The sequence below is a fragment of the Hyla sarda genome, chromosome 1 (genome assembly GCF_029499605.1).
Source record: "Hyla sarda isolate aHylSar1 chromosome 1, aHylSar1.hap1, whole genome shotgun sequence".
NCBI classification, from domain to species: domain Eukaryota; kingdom Metazoa; phylum Chordata; class Amphibia; order Anura; family Hylidae; genus Hyla; species Hyla sarda.
This window is the reverse complement of record NC_079189.1, coordinates 282,708,247-282,727,773: the sequence shown is the minus strand read 5'-3', so window position 1 is coordinate 282,727,773 and position 19,527 is coordinate 282,708,247. Positions and strand designations below refer to the sequence as shown.

Below are 19,527 nucleotides of genomic sequence, written 5' to 3'. Positions count from 1 at the left end.
CTAACTACCCCCATTATATAAATTAGTTATAGATAACCTACGGGCTTGGTCTAGTCTCAAATAGAATTTCCTTCCGAATTTTCTAAATGCATTTTGTTTGCTACCAATTAGGGACCATTTGCAGTTTGTGTGGGGCACAAGAAGCCAATGAGTAGCCAGCAAAACTTTATACTCCCTTCACCTTCAGGGAGGTTTGGGTATGTGCAACCTCTATAAATATTATAAAACATCCACAATAGCTCAATTAGCTCGGGTACATGTGAGCTCAACTGTCTGTAAGTAAGTAGCTATTGAGGTCTTGTTGGTAGGGGCAGACTAGCAATCAAACCCCTTGTTTTTTTTCAGTAATCAGTTGCTTTAATTCTCCAGAAAGTAAGGGCTTTATTTTGATTATTATCCTCTGGTAAATTATACGTTTGCCTGGAAGTCTGCTCTGGGTAAGACATTCGAACCTAGAGAGTGGACCCAAAGGGCTCTTGCTACTTCTAAACTCTCTATTAATGTTTATTTACAAGAACTGGGCAGGACTTGCTTAGATGGGTTTTGGTTCCTATCAGAGTGGTGCCAATTTTTCCCTCCACCTTTCCTCTATGCTTCCAGATTCCAGAATAGGGGAACCATGCTTCACATATGGTGGGACTGCCCCCATGTGCAACACTTCTGGATTCAATTTGCATTTACCTCCTAATCTACTCAGTAACAGGTGTTACCCTCTAGAAGAGGCCGGAACAAGTGAAAGTCCTGATACTCAATACATCCAGGGGTATTAGAAAATGTATCGATTTTATCTTTCCGGCAGCCAAGATTGTTATTGCTTGGAGTTGGGACCAAGCCCATTATGACCTTTATGGACCAGAGCATTTTTTGCAAATCTAACCACTGTCACTTTAAGCATTAATAACTCTGGGATGCTTTTACTTATGAATTTGATTCAGAGATTGTTTTTTGTGACATATTCTACTTTATGTTATTGGTAAATTTTAGTTCGATACTTGCATAATTTCTTGGTGAAAAATTCAAAAATTTTATGAAAATGTAAAATTTTTAGCATTTTTCTAACTTTGAAACTCTCTGCTTGTAAGGAAAATGGACATGGCAAATAAATGATATATTGATTCACATACACAATATGTACACATTATATTTGTAACATAAAGTTGACATGTTTTTAATTTTTGAAGACATTAGAGGGCTTCAAAGTTTAGCATCAATTTTCCAAATTTCTAAATAAGAATTTTTCAGTGGCCAGTTTAGTTTTGAAGTGAATTTGAGGGTCTTTATGTTATAAATATCCCATAAGAGACCCCGTTATGAAAACTGCACCCCTCAAAGTTTTCAAAATGACATTTAGAAAGTTTAACCCTTTAGGTGTTTCACAGGAATAGCAGCAAAGTGGAGGAGAAAATTCTAAATCTTCATTTTTTACACTGGCATGTTCTTGTAGACCCCTTTTTTTCTCTCATTTTTACAAGGGGTAAAAGGAGAAAAAGACCACCAAAACTTGTAACCTAATTTTTCTCGAGAAAGGAAATACCCCATATGTGGATGTAAATTGCCCTACAACAGGGCTCAGATGAGAAGGCGTGCCAATGGGCTTTTGGATAGAGAATTTGGTTGAAATGGAAGTTGGGGGCAATGTGCATTAACAAAGCCCCCATTCTGCCAAAACAGTGGACCCCCCCACATGTGACCCCATTTCAGAAACTACACCCCTCACAGAATGTAATAAGGGGTACAGTGAGCATTTACAACCCACTGGCATTTGACAGATCTTTGGAACAGTGGGATGTGCAAATAAAAAATTACATTTTTCATTTTCACGGACCACTGTTCAAAATATTTGTCAAACACCTGTAACGTGTAAATTCTCACTGTACCCCTTGTTACATTCCGTGAGGGGTGTAGTTTCCAAAATGGGGACACATGTGGGGGGGGACTGTTCTGGCATCACGGGGGCTTTGTAAACACACATGGCTTTCAATTCAATCAAATTCTCTCTCCAAAAGCACAATGGCGCTCCTTCTCTTCTGAGCATTGTAGTGCACCCGCAGACCACTTTACATCCACATATGGGGCATTTCCTTACTCAGAAGAAATGGGGTGACACATTTTGGGGGGCTTTTTTTTCCTATTACCCCTTGTGAAAATGAAATATTTGGAGTAACATCAGCATTTTAGTGAAAAAAATTCAATTTTTCATTTTCACGTCCAACTTTAACGAAAATCCGTTAAACACCTGTGGGTTGTTAAGGCTCACTATACCCTTGTTACGTTCCGTGAGGGGTGTAGTTTCCAAAATGGGGTCACATTTGCATTTTTTTTTTTTTTTTTGCGTTTACGTCAGAACCGCTGTAACTATCAGCAACCCCTGTGCAAATCACCAATTTAGGCCTCAAATTTACATGGTGCACTCTTATTCCTGAGCCCTGTTTTGAGCCCGCAGAGCACTTTGCGATCACATAAGCGGTATTTCCGTACTACGGAGAAACTGTGCTAAAAATCTTGGGGGGCTTATTTTTCCTTTTTACCTCTTGTGAAAATGTATGGGGCAACACTAGCATGTTAGTGTAAAAAATAAACATTTTTGTACACTAACAAATTGGTATAGATCCCAACTTTACCTTTTCATAAGGGGTAAAAGGAGAAAAATCCCCCCCCACCCCCAAATTTGTAACACAATTTCTCCTGAGTGGCATGCTGGGAGTTGTAGTTGTTCAGCAGCTGGAGGCACGCAACTACAACTCCCAGCATGCCCAGACAGCTGTTTGCCTTCCAGATGTTGCTAGGCAACCACCTACCAAGAATCCTGCTTGGCGTCAACAGCAGGATCGCTGCCCACTGCACCTGCTTGACGATCACTGCCAATCGCTGCCCACCATTGGTAAGCTCACTGGGGGAACTGAACTTTAAACCCTCGCCCCCATTCTGCGATTGGTCGGTCACTTCTGACTAATTGCAGGGATAGGAGCGGTGGCATCGCTGCCACCTCACTCCTATCCCTTTAGGGTGATTAGTGCTGTCTCAGACAGCACAGATCACCCTCATTTTCTGGGTCACCAGAGAACCGTATGACCTGGAATCACCGTAAATCATCAGTCTGAATTGGGTCTCAGGACCCCCCCAGGGGTTAACCGGGCAGTGACCGGAAGGGGATGCCTGCTGAAATCATTCAGCAGGCATCCCGTTGCGGTCACCGCCCGGATACCGGCGGGGAACGGAAACGTCCAGGGCGTACAGGTACGCCCTGGGTCCTTAAGTCCCAGGGCGCCTGTGTCCTGGACGGGTTAATCTGTCCCTTTGAACTTGGTCAAACACAAACTGAATTGGATTATGGATTATAAATTGACTAGCCTTTTTACAGACTCACCAAAAGCCTTTGATGCAACTTGGTAGCCGTAGATATCATATTTCCCATCTTCCCTTGTGCCTGTGTTTATATCTTGTTTTGCCAGAAGACTCGGGTAATTAAATACCTTAATTACCTTCTTTATCATAGGATATTGGGCATTACCAAGGGGATTTCAGCTTCCCCTTTTTTGTTACTTCCAGCATAACAAGGTTTGAAATAGAATGGCCACCCCACCCGATATGGCTGTTGACAGACAATCATTTACAATGTATACAGGTTATCTGTATTTAATGCCTTTTTGTCTTGCAAACCTTTTGTTTACTTTGTAAAAACAAATCTAAATAAAACAATATAAAAATAAAGTGATTGTGCCACAAATAACATGTATTCTCTATTTACAGGAGAGAGTTTGACTACTGGGATCCACACTCCTCTACATCCATCAGTCCTATAGGCAGTAAAAAGGCGTGATGAGTATGCACTGCGTGCCCGTCAAGTTAGTTTTCTGTTTTTGATCACTGTTGTAATTATTATTACTGGAACAATCACATGACAGAAGGATTTAGAATTATACAAATTATACCAATGATTGGAAATCTTATAGTATTAGCAAAATTGTGTATACTGGGCAGGAAAAAATTATAGATGTTGAATTGCAAATGAAAATTTTAAGGTGCTTTATTTCTCAAACTAAATGGTCTCAGATATGGTTTCAGAATCATGGCTTATTGTAGTGTCAGTCACCTATTATGTAAGTTATCATGCAAAGCAGAAAATGTTGCACCCATTGTTAAATAAGTGCCTCTTTTGTTAAAATTAAGTGAATATCATTTTTTTTTGTAAAAGATATACTACTCACATGTTGTGTTTCTCCAACATTAGAACTTTGCGTTGCAGCTCCTGATTCTGAGCTGTACAAGCAGACATCCTAAGGTAGGAAGACAATAAATTATTTAGGCATTCACATAATGGCCCTGATTTACTATTGTACACCTAACTGCTTTTCTCGGGTTGTGCGCCAAAATCTGGCGCATTTCGCCACATATTGTCACAGAAAATCCTGTAAATAAATGGCGGAAAATTTCCACCAAGAAAAAGCAGGCTAGAAAATTTTCCCGTAAATCTGTAAATCCCCATAATAGTGTGGAATCCTGCAAGTCGGAAACATGATTTCACACTAGTAAAAACTCAACATGCTTAGTGAATGTGTTTACTATGTATTTAATATGTTACACAAGTTACAATGATGACAGCTACTATTGTACTTTGACAACTTTTAATTCATTAAGACCATCTTTACTACTGCAAACTACAGTGCCTTGCATGAGTATTCACCCCTTTGGACTTTTCTAAAAAAATTTATAGTAATACCTAGTTACATAGTAAGTACGATTGAAAAAAGTCACATGTCTATCAATTCAACCAAGGACCAAGGGAATCTGTCACCAGTGTCACCTGCACTAACCTTTCGGTACAAACAGGTAGTGCAGGAGGCACTGATGACCAGGGCCCCCGTCAGGGGGGTACAGCCAGTACACCAGTAAGGGGACCGGGCTCCCAGAGGGCCCGGGCCCCGCTGTACCCCCCTGCGGCAGCAGAAGCAGAGAAGCAGGAGACTGCTGTGTAAACAGCGTTCTCCAACTTCTGGACGTAATATACGAAAATTGCGTACATAATGTACGTACAAGCTATAGCATTTTCTGGCATTCTCCAGCATTACCTGCTATGTGAGGGGCATTATTACATAACTGGGGGCATTATTACATAACTGGGGGCATTACCTATGTGAGGGGCATTATTACATAACTGGGGGCATTACCTAACTGGGGGTATTATTAAATAGCTGAGGGCATTATTACCCACCATAGATATACTTAATGTGACCCCATGGTATAATTGGGGGCATTGTTACTCAACTGGGGGCATTATCTACCTGGGGGACACTACCTACCTGTTTATTCTACATGGGGGAACTATCTACTGGGGTCACTGTATACTGGGGGCATTACCTACCTGATTGGGGTGATGGGGGGCCCAGTCCTGAAGCTGTGTAAGAGGCCCCGAAATTTCTGATGGCAGCCCTGCTGATGACAACAGTACTTAACTTGTCCCCTTTCGTGCTGTCGTTCTCCAGCAATCCTTTTTGGTATCTTTAGCTCCGAGCCTGACTTGGAGCATGGGTGGAGCTTAGTGACATCACCGCTGCTGTTCTCTGCTGGATCCTGCTGCTAGCAAACAGCAGTAGAGACGTCACTAAGCTCCGCCCATGCTCCAAGTCAGGCCAGGAGCTGAAGATACTGAAGATTGCCAAAGAATGAAAGCAAAGAACGGGCAAGTTGTCATCAGTGTCACCTGCACTACCTGTTTTTACTGACAGGTTAGTGCAGGTGACACTGATGACGAATTTCCTTTAAAGGAGTACTGCAGCCGTAGAACACTTAGGGGATAAGTGTCTGATCGTGAAGGTCCGACCGCTGGAACCCAATGCAATCTCCTGTACGGGGCTCCTGCTCTGCCACAGCTCTCCCCATGCAGGAGGCATGTTGGTTGCAGCACACGCCCCCTCCATGTATCTCTATGGAAGAGGTGAAGATGCAGTGTTCATGCATCTCTGCCTCTCCCATAGAGCTGAATGGAGGGTGTGTGTCTGTTGACCTCTTAGTAAGGCCAATAACACAAATGTTAGCCGCGCAGAGTAGCAGCAGGTCCAGGGAGATTGCGCGGGGTCCCTGTGGATAGGGGATAAGTGTTCTATGGCTGCAGTACTCCATCATTTGGAAGTTGGGGGAAATATTACATGGATTTCAAAATTATTTACAAATAAAAATCTGAAAATGTATTGTGTATATGTATTCAACCCTATTTACTGTGGAACCCCTAACAAAGATCTGGTGCGACCAATTGCCTTCATAAGTCATATTTGCAACTCACATAATTGGTCAATAGGGTTGAACTGCATGCAATTTATTTCAGTTCAAATACATCTGAACAAAGAGCAGCATGAAGACCAAGGAGCTCACCAAACAGGTCAGGGATAATGTTGTGGAGAAGTACACAGCAGGGTTAGGTTGTAAAGCTTTAAAAAGCTCTGTGTCATACCTTTCCCCTTGCTCACATTGTGTGAGGTCCCGACAGTAGAAAGTGAGCATTCCCCAGGTGCGACGTTCCTGAAGCCTGCAAGAGCTGTGCCTCACCATGCCCCACACATACTTCCTGAGTTTGGTCTCCTGCCAGGCCAGGAGGGGACCAAACTAACACTTTGACTTGTGCAGGGAACAGGACAGAGTGGCCTAGTGGCCTTTTTGTTCACTCACATTAAAAATATATAAAGGTTGAGAATTTTAACAGGAAGTGAATAGCAAAGTGTCTTATAATTACATAAGGAACAATATATTAAAAGTTTAGTTTGGTGACAGGTTCTCTTTAAGAGAATAAGATAGCATATAATTTGCCCCATTAGCAGATGCTGCTTCCAGATCTGCACCTGGGTGCACTGAAAATAAGGAATCCTTGCCTAGAGCAATTGTGGTTTGTGATTAGGAAGAACTTATGATGCTGTTGGGAAAGGTTCTGTCATTGTGGAGGAATCATAGCAAGGCCATGGATTTTTGTTTGTGGTTGGCTGGTAGAAAATTTCTGTATATCCCATATCTATCTATCTATCTATCTATCGGAGCACCAGAAATACCCCAAAAATGTTTCCTTCCTGGAAAATGTTCTGAGGATGCCTATATGGCCACCTTGAGGTATGGGTGACTGAGTTTTAAACTTGGTTGTCCCTGTGGTGTAGCAAGCAAAGGCATCAAAAAAGTGTTTGGAACTGTAAGGATTACAGCAATTAAAGGGGTTATCCACCATAAGGTGATTTTAGTGTGTACCTGGCAGACAGTAATGGACATGCTTAGGAAGGATCTGCGCTTGTCTTGGGGCTAAATGGCTATTGTCACGATGCCGGCTGGCAGGTAGTGGACCCTCTGTGCCAGAGAGGGATTGGCGTGGACCGTGCTAGTGGACCGGTTCTAAGCCACTACTGGTTTTCACCAGAGCCCGCCGCAAAGCGGGATGGTCTTGCTGCGGCGGTAGTGACCAGGTCGTATCCACTAGCAACGGCTCACCTCTCTGGCTGCTGAAGATAGGCGCGGTACAAGGGAGTAGGCAGAAGCAAGGTCGGACGTAGCAGAAGGTCGGGGCAGGCAGCAAGGATCGTAGTCAGGGGCAACGGCAGAAGGTCTGGAAACACAGGCAAGGAACACACAAGGAACGCTTTCACTGGCACTAAGGCAACAAGATCCGGCAAGGGAGTGCAAGGGAAGTGAGGTAATATAGGGAAGTGCACAGGTGAAAACCCTAATTGGAACCACTGCGCCAATCAGCGGCGCAGTGGCCCTTTAAATCGCAGAGACCCGGCGCGCGCGCGCCCTAGGGAGCGGGGCCGCGCGCGCCGGGACAGAACAGACGGGGAGCGAGTCAGGTAGGGGAGCCGGGGTGCGCATCGCGAGCGGGCGCTACCCGCATCGCGAATCGCATCCCGGCTGGCAGCGGGATCGCAGCGCCCCGGGTCAGAGGACGTGACCGGAGCGCTGCAGCGGAGGGAGTGAAGCGAGCGCTCCGGGGAGGAGCGGGGACCCGGAGCGCTCGGCGTAACAGTACCCCCCCCCTTGGGTCTCCCCCTCTTCTTGGAGCCTGAGAACCTGAGGAGCAGACTTTTGTCAAGGATGTTGTCCTCAGGTTCCCAGGATCTCTCTTCAGGACCACAACCCTCCCAGTCTACTAAAAAAAAATTTTTTCCCTCTGACCTTTTTGGCAGCCAAAATTTCCTTGACCGAGAAGACGTCCGAGGAGCCGGAAACAGGAGTGGGAGGAACAGATTTGGGAGAAAAACGGTTGAGGATGAGTGGTTTGAGAAGAGAGACGTGAAAGGCATTAGGGATACGAAGAGAAGGAGGAAGAAGAAGTTTATAAGAGACAGGATTAATTTGACACAAAATTTTGAAAGGACCAAGATAGCGTGGTCCCAACTTGTAGCTAGGGACACGGAAGCGGACATATTTAGCGGAGAGCCATACCTTGTCTCCAGGGGAAAAAACGGGGGGAGCTCTTCTTTTCTTATCCGCGAACCTCTTCATGCGTGAAGAAGCCTGTAAGAGAGAATTTTGGGTCTCTCTCCATATAATGGAAAGGTCACGAGAAATTTCATCCACAGCGGGCAGACCAGAGGGCAAGGGGGTAGGGAGGGGGGGAAGAGGGTGACGGCCGTACACCACGAAAAATGGGGATTTGGAGGAAGATTCAGAGACCCTGAAGTTATACGAGAATTCGGCCCATGGAAGGAGATCTGCCCAGTCATCCTGGCGGGAGGAAACAAAATGTCGCAAATAATCACCCAGGATCTGGTTAATTCTTTCTACTTGTCCATTGGACTGGGGATGATATGCAGAGGAAAAATTTAATTTAATCTTGAGTTGTTTACAGAGAGCCCTCCAGAATTTAGACACGAATTGGACCCCTCTATCCGAGACAATCTGCGTAGGCAACCCGTGAAGACGAAAAATGTGTACAAAAAATTGTTTAGCCAACTGAGGCGCAGAAGGAAGACCAGGAAGAGGGATGAAATGTGCCATTTTGGAGAATCGATCAACGACCACCCAAATAACGGTGTTGCCACGGGAAGGGGGTAAATCAGTAATAAAATCCATACCAATCAGAGACCAAGGCTGTTCGGGGACAGGCAGAGGATGAAGAAAACCAGCGGGCTTCTGGCGAGGAGTCTTATCCCGGGCACAGATAGTGCAGGCTCGCACAAAGTCCCCAACATCCGTCTCCAGAGTCGGCCACCAATAGAAGCGGGAGATGAGTTGCACAGATTTCTTGATGCCCGCATGACCTGCGAGATGGGAGGAGTGACCCCATTTGAGGATTCCGAGGCGTTGGCGTGGAGAAACAAAGGTCTTTCCTGGAGGAGTCTGCCTGATGGAGGCAGGAGAAGTGGAGATCAGGCAGTCAGGTGGAATGATGTGTTGCGGAGGGAGATCAACTTCTGAGGCATCCGAGGAACGAGAGAGAGCATCGGCCCTAATGTTCTTATCGGCAGGACGAAAGTGAATCTCAAAATTAAATCGGGCAAAGAACAGAGACCACCGGGCCTGGCGAGGATTCAGCCGTTGGGCAGACTGGAGGTAGGAGAGGTTCTTGTGGTCGGTGTAGATAATAACAGGAAATCTTGATCCCTCCAGCAGATGCCTCCATTCCTCAAGTGCTAATTTAATGGCTAGAAGCTCTCGATCCCCGATGGAGTAGTTCCTCTCCGCTGGAGAGAAGGTCCTAGAGAAAAAACCACAAGTGACAGCATGCCCGGAAGAATTTTTTTGTAGAAGAACAGCTCCAGCTCCCACTGAGGAGGCATCAACCTCCAATAGGAAGGGTTTGGAAGGGTCAGGTCTGGAGAGCACGGGAGCCGAAGAAAAGGCAGACTTGAGTCGTTTAAAGGAGTCTTCTGCTTGAGGAGGCCAGGACTTGGGATCAGCATTTTTTTTGGTTAAAGCCACGATAGGAGCCACAATGGTAGAAAAATGTGGAATAAATTGCCTGTAATAATTGGCGAACCCCAAAAAGCGTTGGATAGCACGGAGTCCGGAGGGGCGTGGCCAATCTAAGACGGCAGAGAGTTTGTCTGGATCCATCTGTAGTCCCTGGCCAGAGACCAAATATCCTAGAAAAGGAAGAGATTGGCATTCAAACAGACATTTCTCAATTTTGGCATAGAGTTGGTTGTCACGAAGTCTCTGAAGAACCATACGGACATGCTGGCGGTGTTCTTCTAGATTGGCAGAAAAAATTAGGATATCGTCCAGATATACAACAACACAGGAGTATAACAGATCACGAAAAATTTCATTGACAAAGTCTTGGAAGACGGCAGGGGCATTGCACAGTCCAAAGGGCATGACCAGATACTCAAAGTGTCCATCTCTGGTGTTAAATGCCGTTTTCCACTCGTCCCCCTCTCTGATGCGGATGAGGTTATAGGCGCCTCTTAAGTCCAATTTAGTGAAGATGTGGGCACCTTGGAGGCGATCAAAGAGTTCAGAGATGAGGGGTAAGGGGTAGCGGTTCTTAACCGTGATTTTATTAAGACCGCGGTAGTCAATGCAAGGACGTAGGGAGCCATCTTTTTTGGACACAAAGAAAAATCCGGCTCCGGCAGGAGAGGAGGATTTACGGATAAAGCCCTTTTTTAGATTCTCCTGGACGTATTCGGACATGGCAAGAGTCTCTGGGGCAGAGAGAGGATAAATTCTGCCCCGGGGTGGAGTAGTACCCGGGAGGAGGTCGATAGGGCAATCATAAGGCCTGTGAGGAGGTAGAGTCTCAGCTTGTTTTTTGCAGAAAACATCCGCGAAGTCCATATAGGCCTTAGGGAGACCGGTTACTGGAGGAACCACAGAGTTACGGCAAGGGTTACTGGGAACCGGTTTTAGACAGTTCTTGGAACAAGAGGACCCCCAACTCTTGATCTCCCCAGTGGACCAATCCAGGGTTGGGGAATGAAGTTGAAGCCAGGGAAGTCCAAGGAGAATCTCCGAGGTGCAATTGGGGAGGACCAAAAGTTCAATCCTCTCATGATGAGATCCGATGCTCATAAGAAGGGGCTCCGTGCGGAAACGTATGGTACAGTCCAATCTTTCATTATTTACACAATTGATGTAGAGGGGTCTGGTGAGACTGGTCACCGGGATGTTGAACCTGTTGACGAGAGAGGCCAAAATAAAATTTCCTGCAGATCCAGAGTCCAAGAAGGCCACTGTAGAGAAGGAGAAGGCAGAGGCAGACATCCGCACAGGCACAGTAAGACGTGGAGAAGCAGAGTAGACATCAAGGACTGTCTCACCTTTGTGCGGAGTCAGCGTACATCTTTCCAGGCGGGGAGGACGGATAGGACAATCCCTCAGGAAGTGTTCGGTACTAGCACAGTACAGGCAGAGGTTCTCCATACGGCGTCGTGTCCTCTCTTGAGGTGTCAGGCGAGACCGGTCGACCTGCATAGCCTCCACGGCGGGAGGCACAGGAACAGATTGCAGGGGACCAGAGGAGAGAGGAGCCGAGGAGACGAAACGCCTCGTGCGAACAGAGTCCATATCTTGGCGGAGTTCCTGACGCCTTTCAGAAAAACGCATGTCAATGCGAGTGGCTAGGTGAATAAGTTCATGTAGATTAGCAGGAATTTCTCGTGCGGCCAGAACATCTTTAATGTTGCTGGATAGGCCTTTTTTGAAGGTCGCGCAGAGGGCCTCATTATTCCAGGACAATTCTGAAGCAAGTGTACGGAATTGTACGGCATACTCGCCAACGGAAGAATTACCCTGGACCAGGTTCAACAGGGCAGTCTCAGCAGAAGAGGCTCGGGCAGGTTCCTCAAAGACACTTCGGATTTCCGAGAAGAAGGAGTGTACAGAGGCAGTGACGGGGTCATTGCGGTCCCAGAGCGGTGTGGCCAATGACAGGGCTTTTCCGGACAGAAGACTGACTACGAAAGCCACCTTAGACCTTTCAGTGGGAAACAGGTCCGACATCATCTCCAGATGCAGGGAACATTGGGAAAGAAAGCCACGGCAAAACTTAGATTCCCCATCAAATTTATCCGGCAAGGATAAGCGTATCCCAGGAGCGGCCACTCGCTGCGGAGGAGGTGCAGGAGCTGGCGGAGGAGATGACTGCTGAAGCTGTGGTAGCAACTGTTGTAGCATAACGGTCAGTTGAGACAGCTGTTGGCCTTGTTGCGCTATCTGTTGTGACTGCTGGGCGACCACCGTGGTGAGGTCAGCGACAACTGGCAGAGGAACTTCAGCGGGATCCATGGCCGGATCTACTGTCACGATGCCGGCTGGCAGGTAGTGGACCCTCTGTGCCAGAGAGGGATTGGCGTGGACCGTGCTAGTGGACCGGTTCTAAGCCACTACTGGTTTTCACCAGAGCCCGCCGCAAAGCGGGATGGTCTTGCTGCGGCGGTAGTGACCAGGTCGTATCCACTAGCAACGGCTCACCTCTCTGGCTGCTGAAGATAGGCGCGGTACAAGGGAGTAGGCAGAAGCAAGGTCGGACGTAGCAGAAGGTCGGGGCAGGCAGCAAGGATCGTAGTCAGGGGCAACGGCAGAAGGTCTGGAAACACAGGCAAGGAACACACAAGGAACGCTTTCACTGGCACTAAGGCAACAAGATCCGGCAAGGGAGTGCAAGGGAAGTGAGGTAATATAGGGAAGTGCACAGGTGAAAACCCTAATTGGAACCACTGCGCCAATCAGCGGCGCAGTGGCCCTTTAAATCGCAGAGACCCGGCGCGCGCGCGCCCTAGGGAGCGGGGCCGCGCGCGCCGGGACAGAACAGACGGGGAGCGAGTCAGGTAGGGGAGCCGGGGTGCGCATCGCGAGCGGGCGCTACCCGCATCGCGAATCGCATCCCGGCTGGCAGCGGGATCGCAGCGCCCCGGGTCAGAGGACGTGACCGGAGCGCTGCAGCGGAGGGAGTGAAGCGAGCGCTCCGGGGAGGAGCGGGGACCCGGAGCGCTCGGCGTAACAGCTATGTTGTGAGATTACCATTACACTGTGGCTAGCTGTTTGTGAACTAGTATTTCCTGTTTGACTTTTCTTTTTTTGACTACACATCCCACAATTCCATCTTCCTCCCTCCCTCCCACACATCAGCCACCCCACCCATTGAAACATAAATGAGCTGCATCCATTCAAATCAGTGTGGTTTTCAATCAGGGTGCCTACAGCTGTTGCAGATTGAATTCTCTCCCACCAAGCGATCCCTCCACCCATTGAAGCAGACAGGCTCCCTGTCATCAGCTAACTAGTGAGTCAGGTCTCAGCCACATTGCAAGCTGGGAAAAATCTGAGACAACAGTCATTTTGTATGCTGTTAAAAATAAATATTGGAGTGAAAATCACAGAAGAATTGTGAGAAAACCGTAACACAGGTACAGACACTATATTATGAACTACACTAACTTTACAGCCCCTGTAGCATAGTCAAATAAAAAGAATTCCTGGAATACCCCTTTAATAAATTTTTATTTTTCCTTTTACTGCAGTAGGAAACATATTGGCTCAGATTAATCATGCTGTCTGAAAACTGATTTTTTTTTCCCTACAGCAACGGATCACAGCTCAGATTTCATATATTTCAGCTCAGGGCAGAAAATGCTGACAAGAACACACTATGGGGTAGATTTATCAAAATCTGTGCAGAACAAAAGTTGACCAGTTGTCTATAGCAACCAATCTGATTTTTTCTTCCATTTTTATAAAAGGCCTCTGAAAAGTAAAAGAAGCAATCTGGTTGCTATGGGCATCTGCGCTATTTTTCTTTTGGACAGGTTTTAATAAATCTTCCCCTATAACTGTAATGCATGAATAACCTCTAATGTTCTGTTACTTATTTTAAGCCTGTACCTGGTCTCGAGTCCTTCCATGTACTCTTTCTTCTTCTTTCGACTTTCTTGTGCTGACTGCTTATTGCGGATTTTACGCCTAATTTTCTTAAGGATACGTTCCTCAAACTGTTAAAGTGAATTATAAAACATTGTCAGCTTAAAAGATGTATGGGGTGAGATGTACAACAATCACAATAGAACCATACCTGCCATAGAGACACGGTACAATACTGCTATGGGGATTTTGGTAATTCATTACTACACTTCCCCTGTTTCCCCTTGCAATATGAAAAACACAAAAAAAGCGCTGGAGCGCACCTCGCGAAGACTGTCAGGAAATATAACATAAATGACGTAATGTCGATAGCCTCTTTCCGGATGATGTTATGCTCAGCGCACATCTATAAGCCCGTCCCACCAGATAATCAGAGTACAGGCCAGTAACTATGCAAACAGGGAGTGACAGACGGCAGATGGCAGTAAAACCAGGACTTCTCATAAGGCGCCTCTCCAAAAGATGTGCACAAAGACGTAAAGTAACTGGTTTATTGGGTAGAAGTTGCTACTGTCGTGGGACTCCCCATTCACCCCATCAGGCCCTTTTGTCCGTCTGTGAGCTTCAAATTCATACAAAGAAAAGACACACATCACACAGCTCGTTCTACTAAATTGTAGCAGCCCTACCCAGCACTTGACTGCGCTCACGCCTTTTATTTATGTCCACAGTAGAATTTCGACCAATGGGACGATGGTACAATGACATGATGTGCTTCCAATTACATTCAGCTACATAGGCAGTTTAGACAAAACCATCTAAAGAAAAACAATATGGGGGAGATTTATCGTTGCTTTTAGAGCATTTTTTTTTTTTGTCTATGTTTAGGCGCAGTTCAGGCGCAAGCAGCATATTTAGAGACTTTTATGCGTCTTTTGATATAGACAGTTTAACTTTTTTTGCCTACCCGTAGAACCTTTTCTTTTTGACCATGCAGTGGTCACGTATTTATCATTTGCGACTTTTGTCAAAAGTCGCTATTTTGTGCGCAAAGGTACTTTTTTAGGCGCAAAGCTACACCACCTACCAGTAGACGTGAGAACCACTTCTACCTTCCACAATTCAACCTTTAACCTCTTGTGGACGACAGCGTCCCACTCCCCTTCTATGACACGCACTCAGGAGCTGAGTGTGAGTCATAGCCGGGTAGTACTGGTGGCCACCAGGACCCATCTCTAATCACTGATCATGGTGATGCCCGGCTTTAACCCCTTAGATACCGCAACCAAATTTGATTGTAGCTTCTAAAATGCAAGTAAAAATGTCCTGGCAGCTGTGTGAAAGTAAGTAAAAACACCTAACCTGCCAAATTCAGGACCCGGGAAAGAGTCTACTTCCCTCCCTCACAAGTGTCTCGAAAAAGTGTATGTGGTAGAGCTTTTCCCACCCATAGCAGAGCTGCGCGAAATTCATCATCCTGCTGCACCTTCTTGATAAATAAGATGCACGCTAGTCAAACCCACCACTCAAATAAACGTGGGAAAACAGCTCTACTGTAGACATTCTTTGATAAATCTGGGCCCATGGAGTAGTTATAACATATAGTGAGATAATGTTTTAACCCTGAATACACAAATTACTATATCATTATGCACAAATAGCGTATTTAGCCCGGACAGGGCTCTTCGCCAGGCACACATGACAGGAGCGTAAAAACCATGCTCCTGTCACGAAGAGCCCTGACTAAGTCCGGGCTAGAAACGCTATTTGTGCGTAGCAACATTTTACCCAATAAACCAGTTACTATACGTCTTTGTGCACATCTTTTGGAAAAGCGCCTCATGGGAAATCTCGGTTTTACTGCCGTGTGCCGTCTGCTCACGCCCTGTTCTCTGTTTCCCTTGATATTGTCATAATGTCTACCTACAACTACCAACTGAGATTGACCAACACATGCAGATTTATACAGATGCAATTAAGTGCTACACACAAAGTCCTAAGACAAAAAAAAAAAAAAACTCCAGCTCACCGGTAATTATGCAGTTCTCACATGGAAGGTGCGTTCAGGCAGGGAGCACGAGAGCACAGAGCCAAGCCATATTCTTGGTGAACATAGTCCAGATCCAAGGAGAAGAGTCTGAATTGCCCTGGTGGACCTCGGCTATATGCTTGGACAAACCGGACATTGAGCGTGAGTGGAAAACCGCAATGTGTGCATTGACTAGAAAGCTGAAAAAACGCATATATGAAAATATGTATAATGCACACATTGCGGTTTTCAACTCACGCTCAATGTCCGGTTTGTCCAAGCATATAGCCGAGGTCCACCAGGGCAATTCAGACTCTATTGAAGTATGCAGCATTGAAAGGGTTTCCCCTCCTCAACGAGGTGGAGACTGGTCCCGCTTATTGCTTAAACGTGAGGCATATTGGATTCTCATGCTAGAAACTAGATTTCCAGCAGGGATGAATTATAGAAATGATCTGGCATATATCTATTGATACTCATGTTTCCGATCCTCTTTAAGGGTTAATATACAAGTTTGCATTATGGTTGTGCTATGTGGCTTATAGTGATTTAAGGTGAATTAAGCATCAGATGTGTAGGGTCATGTGGCCTTGGATCATGTGACCTTTGATAAGGTTGCCAGTGTATATAAGCAGTTCGAAGCATGTAGGTCATGCACTAGGATTAAGGGCTTTTGACAGCCCGAAACGCGTAGGTGGACGTGAGATTTTAACTCACCATGCACGTTTGATTTTGTTTTTGCACTTTTTTTTTACCTTTTTCTAATTTTATGGAAAGTCAATAAAGGAATTTTTTCACTTCCAAGTGGAGCTGGAGCTTCCCCTTCCTCCTCCCCCCTCCCCTTCCCTACCTTCTCCTTGGATCTGGATTAAGTGCTACAGTATCTGTACTTTATACAGTTTGTTCTGCATACCACGGACAGATACAAAATGAAAATAATTCATTAGGTGTCTAGGCGAGTTATCTCATGAACCCAGGTCACTCCAACAGAGATGCAAAATAATTAGGCTAGGCTCACACGTCGGAATTTCCATGTGAAATTCCTCTTGGAATGTCCACACAGAAATTCTGCTGCCGCAGAGTCCCACTGAATTCAACAGGATTCTGCTGCTATGTGCACATGGCGGAATTTCCGTGACGGAAACATTCAGATTTCCGTGTCCGCACAAAGAATGAACACGTTTATTTTTTGTGCTGAGTCATCATGGAATGCATAGACGTCTATGAGACGGCACATTTCTCTGCTTTCCTGGTGCTGGCACTCTCTGGAATGTCACGCTCTCTCCGGAACGCACGGACATTCCAGCGTGTGAATATAGCCTTAGAGAGGAAACTCTTACAAAACAAGAATACTGTGGAATACAATTGCATTCCAAAGGGCCATATTAAGCAAGCCAATAGAATGCACTTTGCCCCACAAAAATAAGTAATCTTCAATTAAGACAGATCTTGTTACGATTTCAGTGGACGACTTGTGGCTCATACCCAGGCTTCTGGACTTCATACACATCGGACTCGGGATATGGTATAGCCGTCACTTTGTCTGGTTCTGTCTCCCAGATGGAATCCAATTTGTTGGTTCTTGGGAACTTCCGTACCCAAACTTTGTTGCCCACCTGGAGTGGTTTGGCTGAGGCATGGCGGTTGTAATGATCTTGTTGCCTTTGTCAGGCCTCGCCCATTTTCTTACTGACAATCTCTTTGGCCTCTTGAATCCTCCTCTGATGGTCAGAGACCCACTCGAGGGACGTTTGTGGAGAATTGTTGATTGGAGCCTGTAACCCAAACGTCCGGTCTATAGGCAGTTGCCCGTGTCATCCCATCATCAAATAGAAGAGGGTGTACCCAGTGGAGCAGTGTACTGTATTGTTGTAAATCTCCAGTAATTCAGGCTATAGCTTGTGTCATTATTCTTGTCTTGGCACAGAGGCCAATGGCAGCATATCGATAAAGACTTGGTTGATGTGCTCACAAAGCCCATTCCCCTGAGGGTGATAGGCGGTGGTTTGGAGTTCGTGCAGTCGTGGAATTGACACAGTTCTTGGAAGAGTTGGGCCTCAAAGGCCGTTCCATGGTCAGTTAGGACAGACTCAGGACATCCTAGGGTTTGCACCCATTTAGAGTAGAACATCTAGGCTGTGAGATCTTTGACAGGTACCACAACGACCCACTTGGAGTCATGATCCACCATGGTGAGAGCATAGGTATACCCGGACAAAGTAGGAGACAACTTCACATGGTCTGGTGCAACCAACTGATTGGGTCTGTCCCTCTGGATGGAGTGGAGGGGTGCTCTGACGTCTTTACGCACATTCTTGGTGACATTACAAGCAGTACATTCACTGCACCATTAGTAAAGACCACGGAAATATACATGTCAGGAATCAAAACCCATAAAGAAAACTACACTCTGCTCTTAGTAAATCAAGGCCAATGTCTTTTTTCAACCTTATAAACTACACTGCTCAAAAAAATTAAGGGAACACTAAGATAACACATCCTAGATCTGAATGAATGAACTAATCGTATGAAATACTTTCATCTTTACATAGTTGAATGTGCTGACAACAAAACCCCACAAAAATTATCAATGAAAATCTAATTTATCAACCCATGGAGGTCTGGATATGGAGTCACACTCAAATCAAAGTGGAAAACCACACTACAGGCTGATCCAACTGTGATGTAATGTCCTTAAAACAAGTCAAAATGAGGCTCAGTAGTGTGTGTGGCCTCCACGTGCCCATATAAAATCCCTACAATGCCTGGTCATGCTCCTGATGAGGTGGCGGATGGTCTCCTGAGGGATGTCCTTCCAGACCTGGACTAAGGCATCCACCAACTCCTGGACAGACTATCGTGAAAGGTGGCAGAGAGACATGAGGTCCCAAATGTGCCCAATCGGATTCAGGTCTGGGGAACGGGCGGGCCAGTCCATAGCATCAATGCCATCCTCTTGCAGGAACTGCTGACACACTCCAGCCACATGAGGTCTAGCATTGTCTTGCATTAGGAGGAACCCAGGGCCAACAGCACCAGCATATGGTCTCACAGGGGTCTGAGGATCCCATCTCAGTACCTAATGGCAGTCAGGCTACCTCTTGCAAGCACATGGAGGGCTGTGTGGCCCCCCAAAGAAATGCCACACCACATCATTACTGACCCACTGCCAAGCCAGTCATGCTGGAGGATGTTGCAGGCAGCAGAATGTTCTCCAAGGCGTCTCCAGACTCTGTCACGTCTGTCACATGTGCTCAGTGTGAACCTGCTTTCATCTGTGAAGAGCACAGGGTGCCAGTGGCGAATTTGTCAATCTTGGTGTTCTCTGGCAAATGCCAAACGTCCTGCACGATGTTGGGCTGTAAGCACAACCCCCACCTGTGGATGTCGGGCCCTTCTCATACCACCCTCATGGAGTCTGTTTTTGACCTTTTGAGTGGACACACCCACATTTGTGGCCTGCTTGAGGTCATTTTGCAGGGCTCTGGCAGCGCTCCACATCCACGTCTCCTGATGTACTGGCCTGTCTCCTGGTAGCATCTCCATGCTCTGGACACTACACTGACAGACACAGCAAACCTTCTTGCCACAGCTCGCATTGATGTGCCATCCTGGATGTGCTGCACTACCTGAGCCACTTTTGTGGGTTGATGACTCGGTCTCATGCTACCACTAGAGTGAAAGCACCGCCAGCATTCAAAAGTGACCAAAACATCAACCAG

The 19,527-nt window shown here is 46.2% G+C and overlaps 1 protein-coding gene and 1 long non-coding RNA gene across 10 annotated transcripts in view; one reads left to right on the top strand and one right to left on the bottom strand.

Moving 5' to 3' along the window:
* CREB3L3 (cAMP responsive element binding protein 3 like 3) overlaps positions 1–19,527 on the bottom strand; it is a 104,040-nt gene that overhangs the window by 8,415 nt on the left and 76,098 nt on the right. For all 7 annotated transcript variants that reach the window (XM_056573856.1, XM_056573889.1, XM_056573899.1 and 4 more), the window contains 2 exons: positions 13,801–13,907; positions 4,209–4,277 (listed from right to left, as the gene is read on the bottom strand). In XM_056573856.1, coding sequence (XP_056429831.1) covers positions 4,209–4,277; positions 13,801–13,907 — 176 coding nt within the window. The remainder of the gene's footprint in view (positions 1–4,208; positions 4,278–13,800; positions 13,908–19,527) is intronic.
* Positions 2,767–19,527, top strand: part of LOC130369136 (uncharacterized) — a 77,473-nt gene continuing 60,712 nt past the window's right edge. For all 3 annotated transcript variants that reach the window (XR_008892678.1, XR_008892677.1, XR_008892679.1), the window contains exons 1-3: positions 2,767–2,881; positions 3,751–3,845; positions 4,232–4,282. This is a non-coding gene — a long non-coding RNA (uncharacterized LOC130369136). The remainder of the gene's footprint in view (positions 2,882–3,750; positions 3,846–4,231; positions 4,283–19,527) is intronic.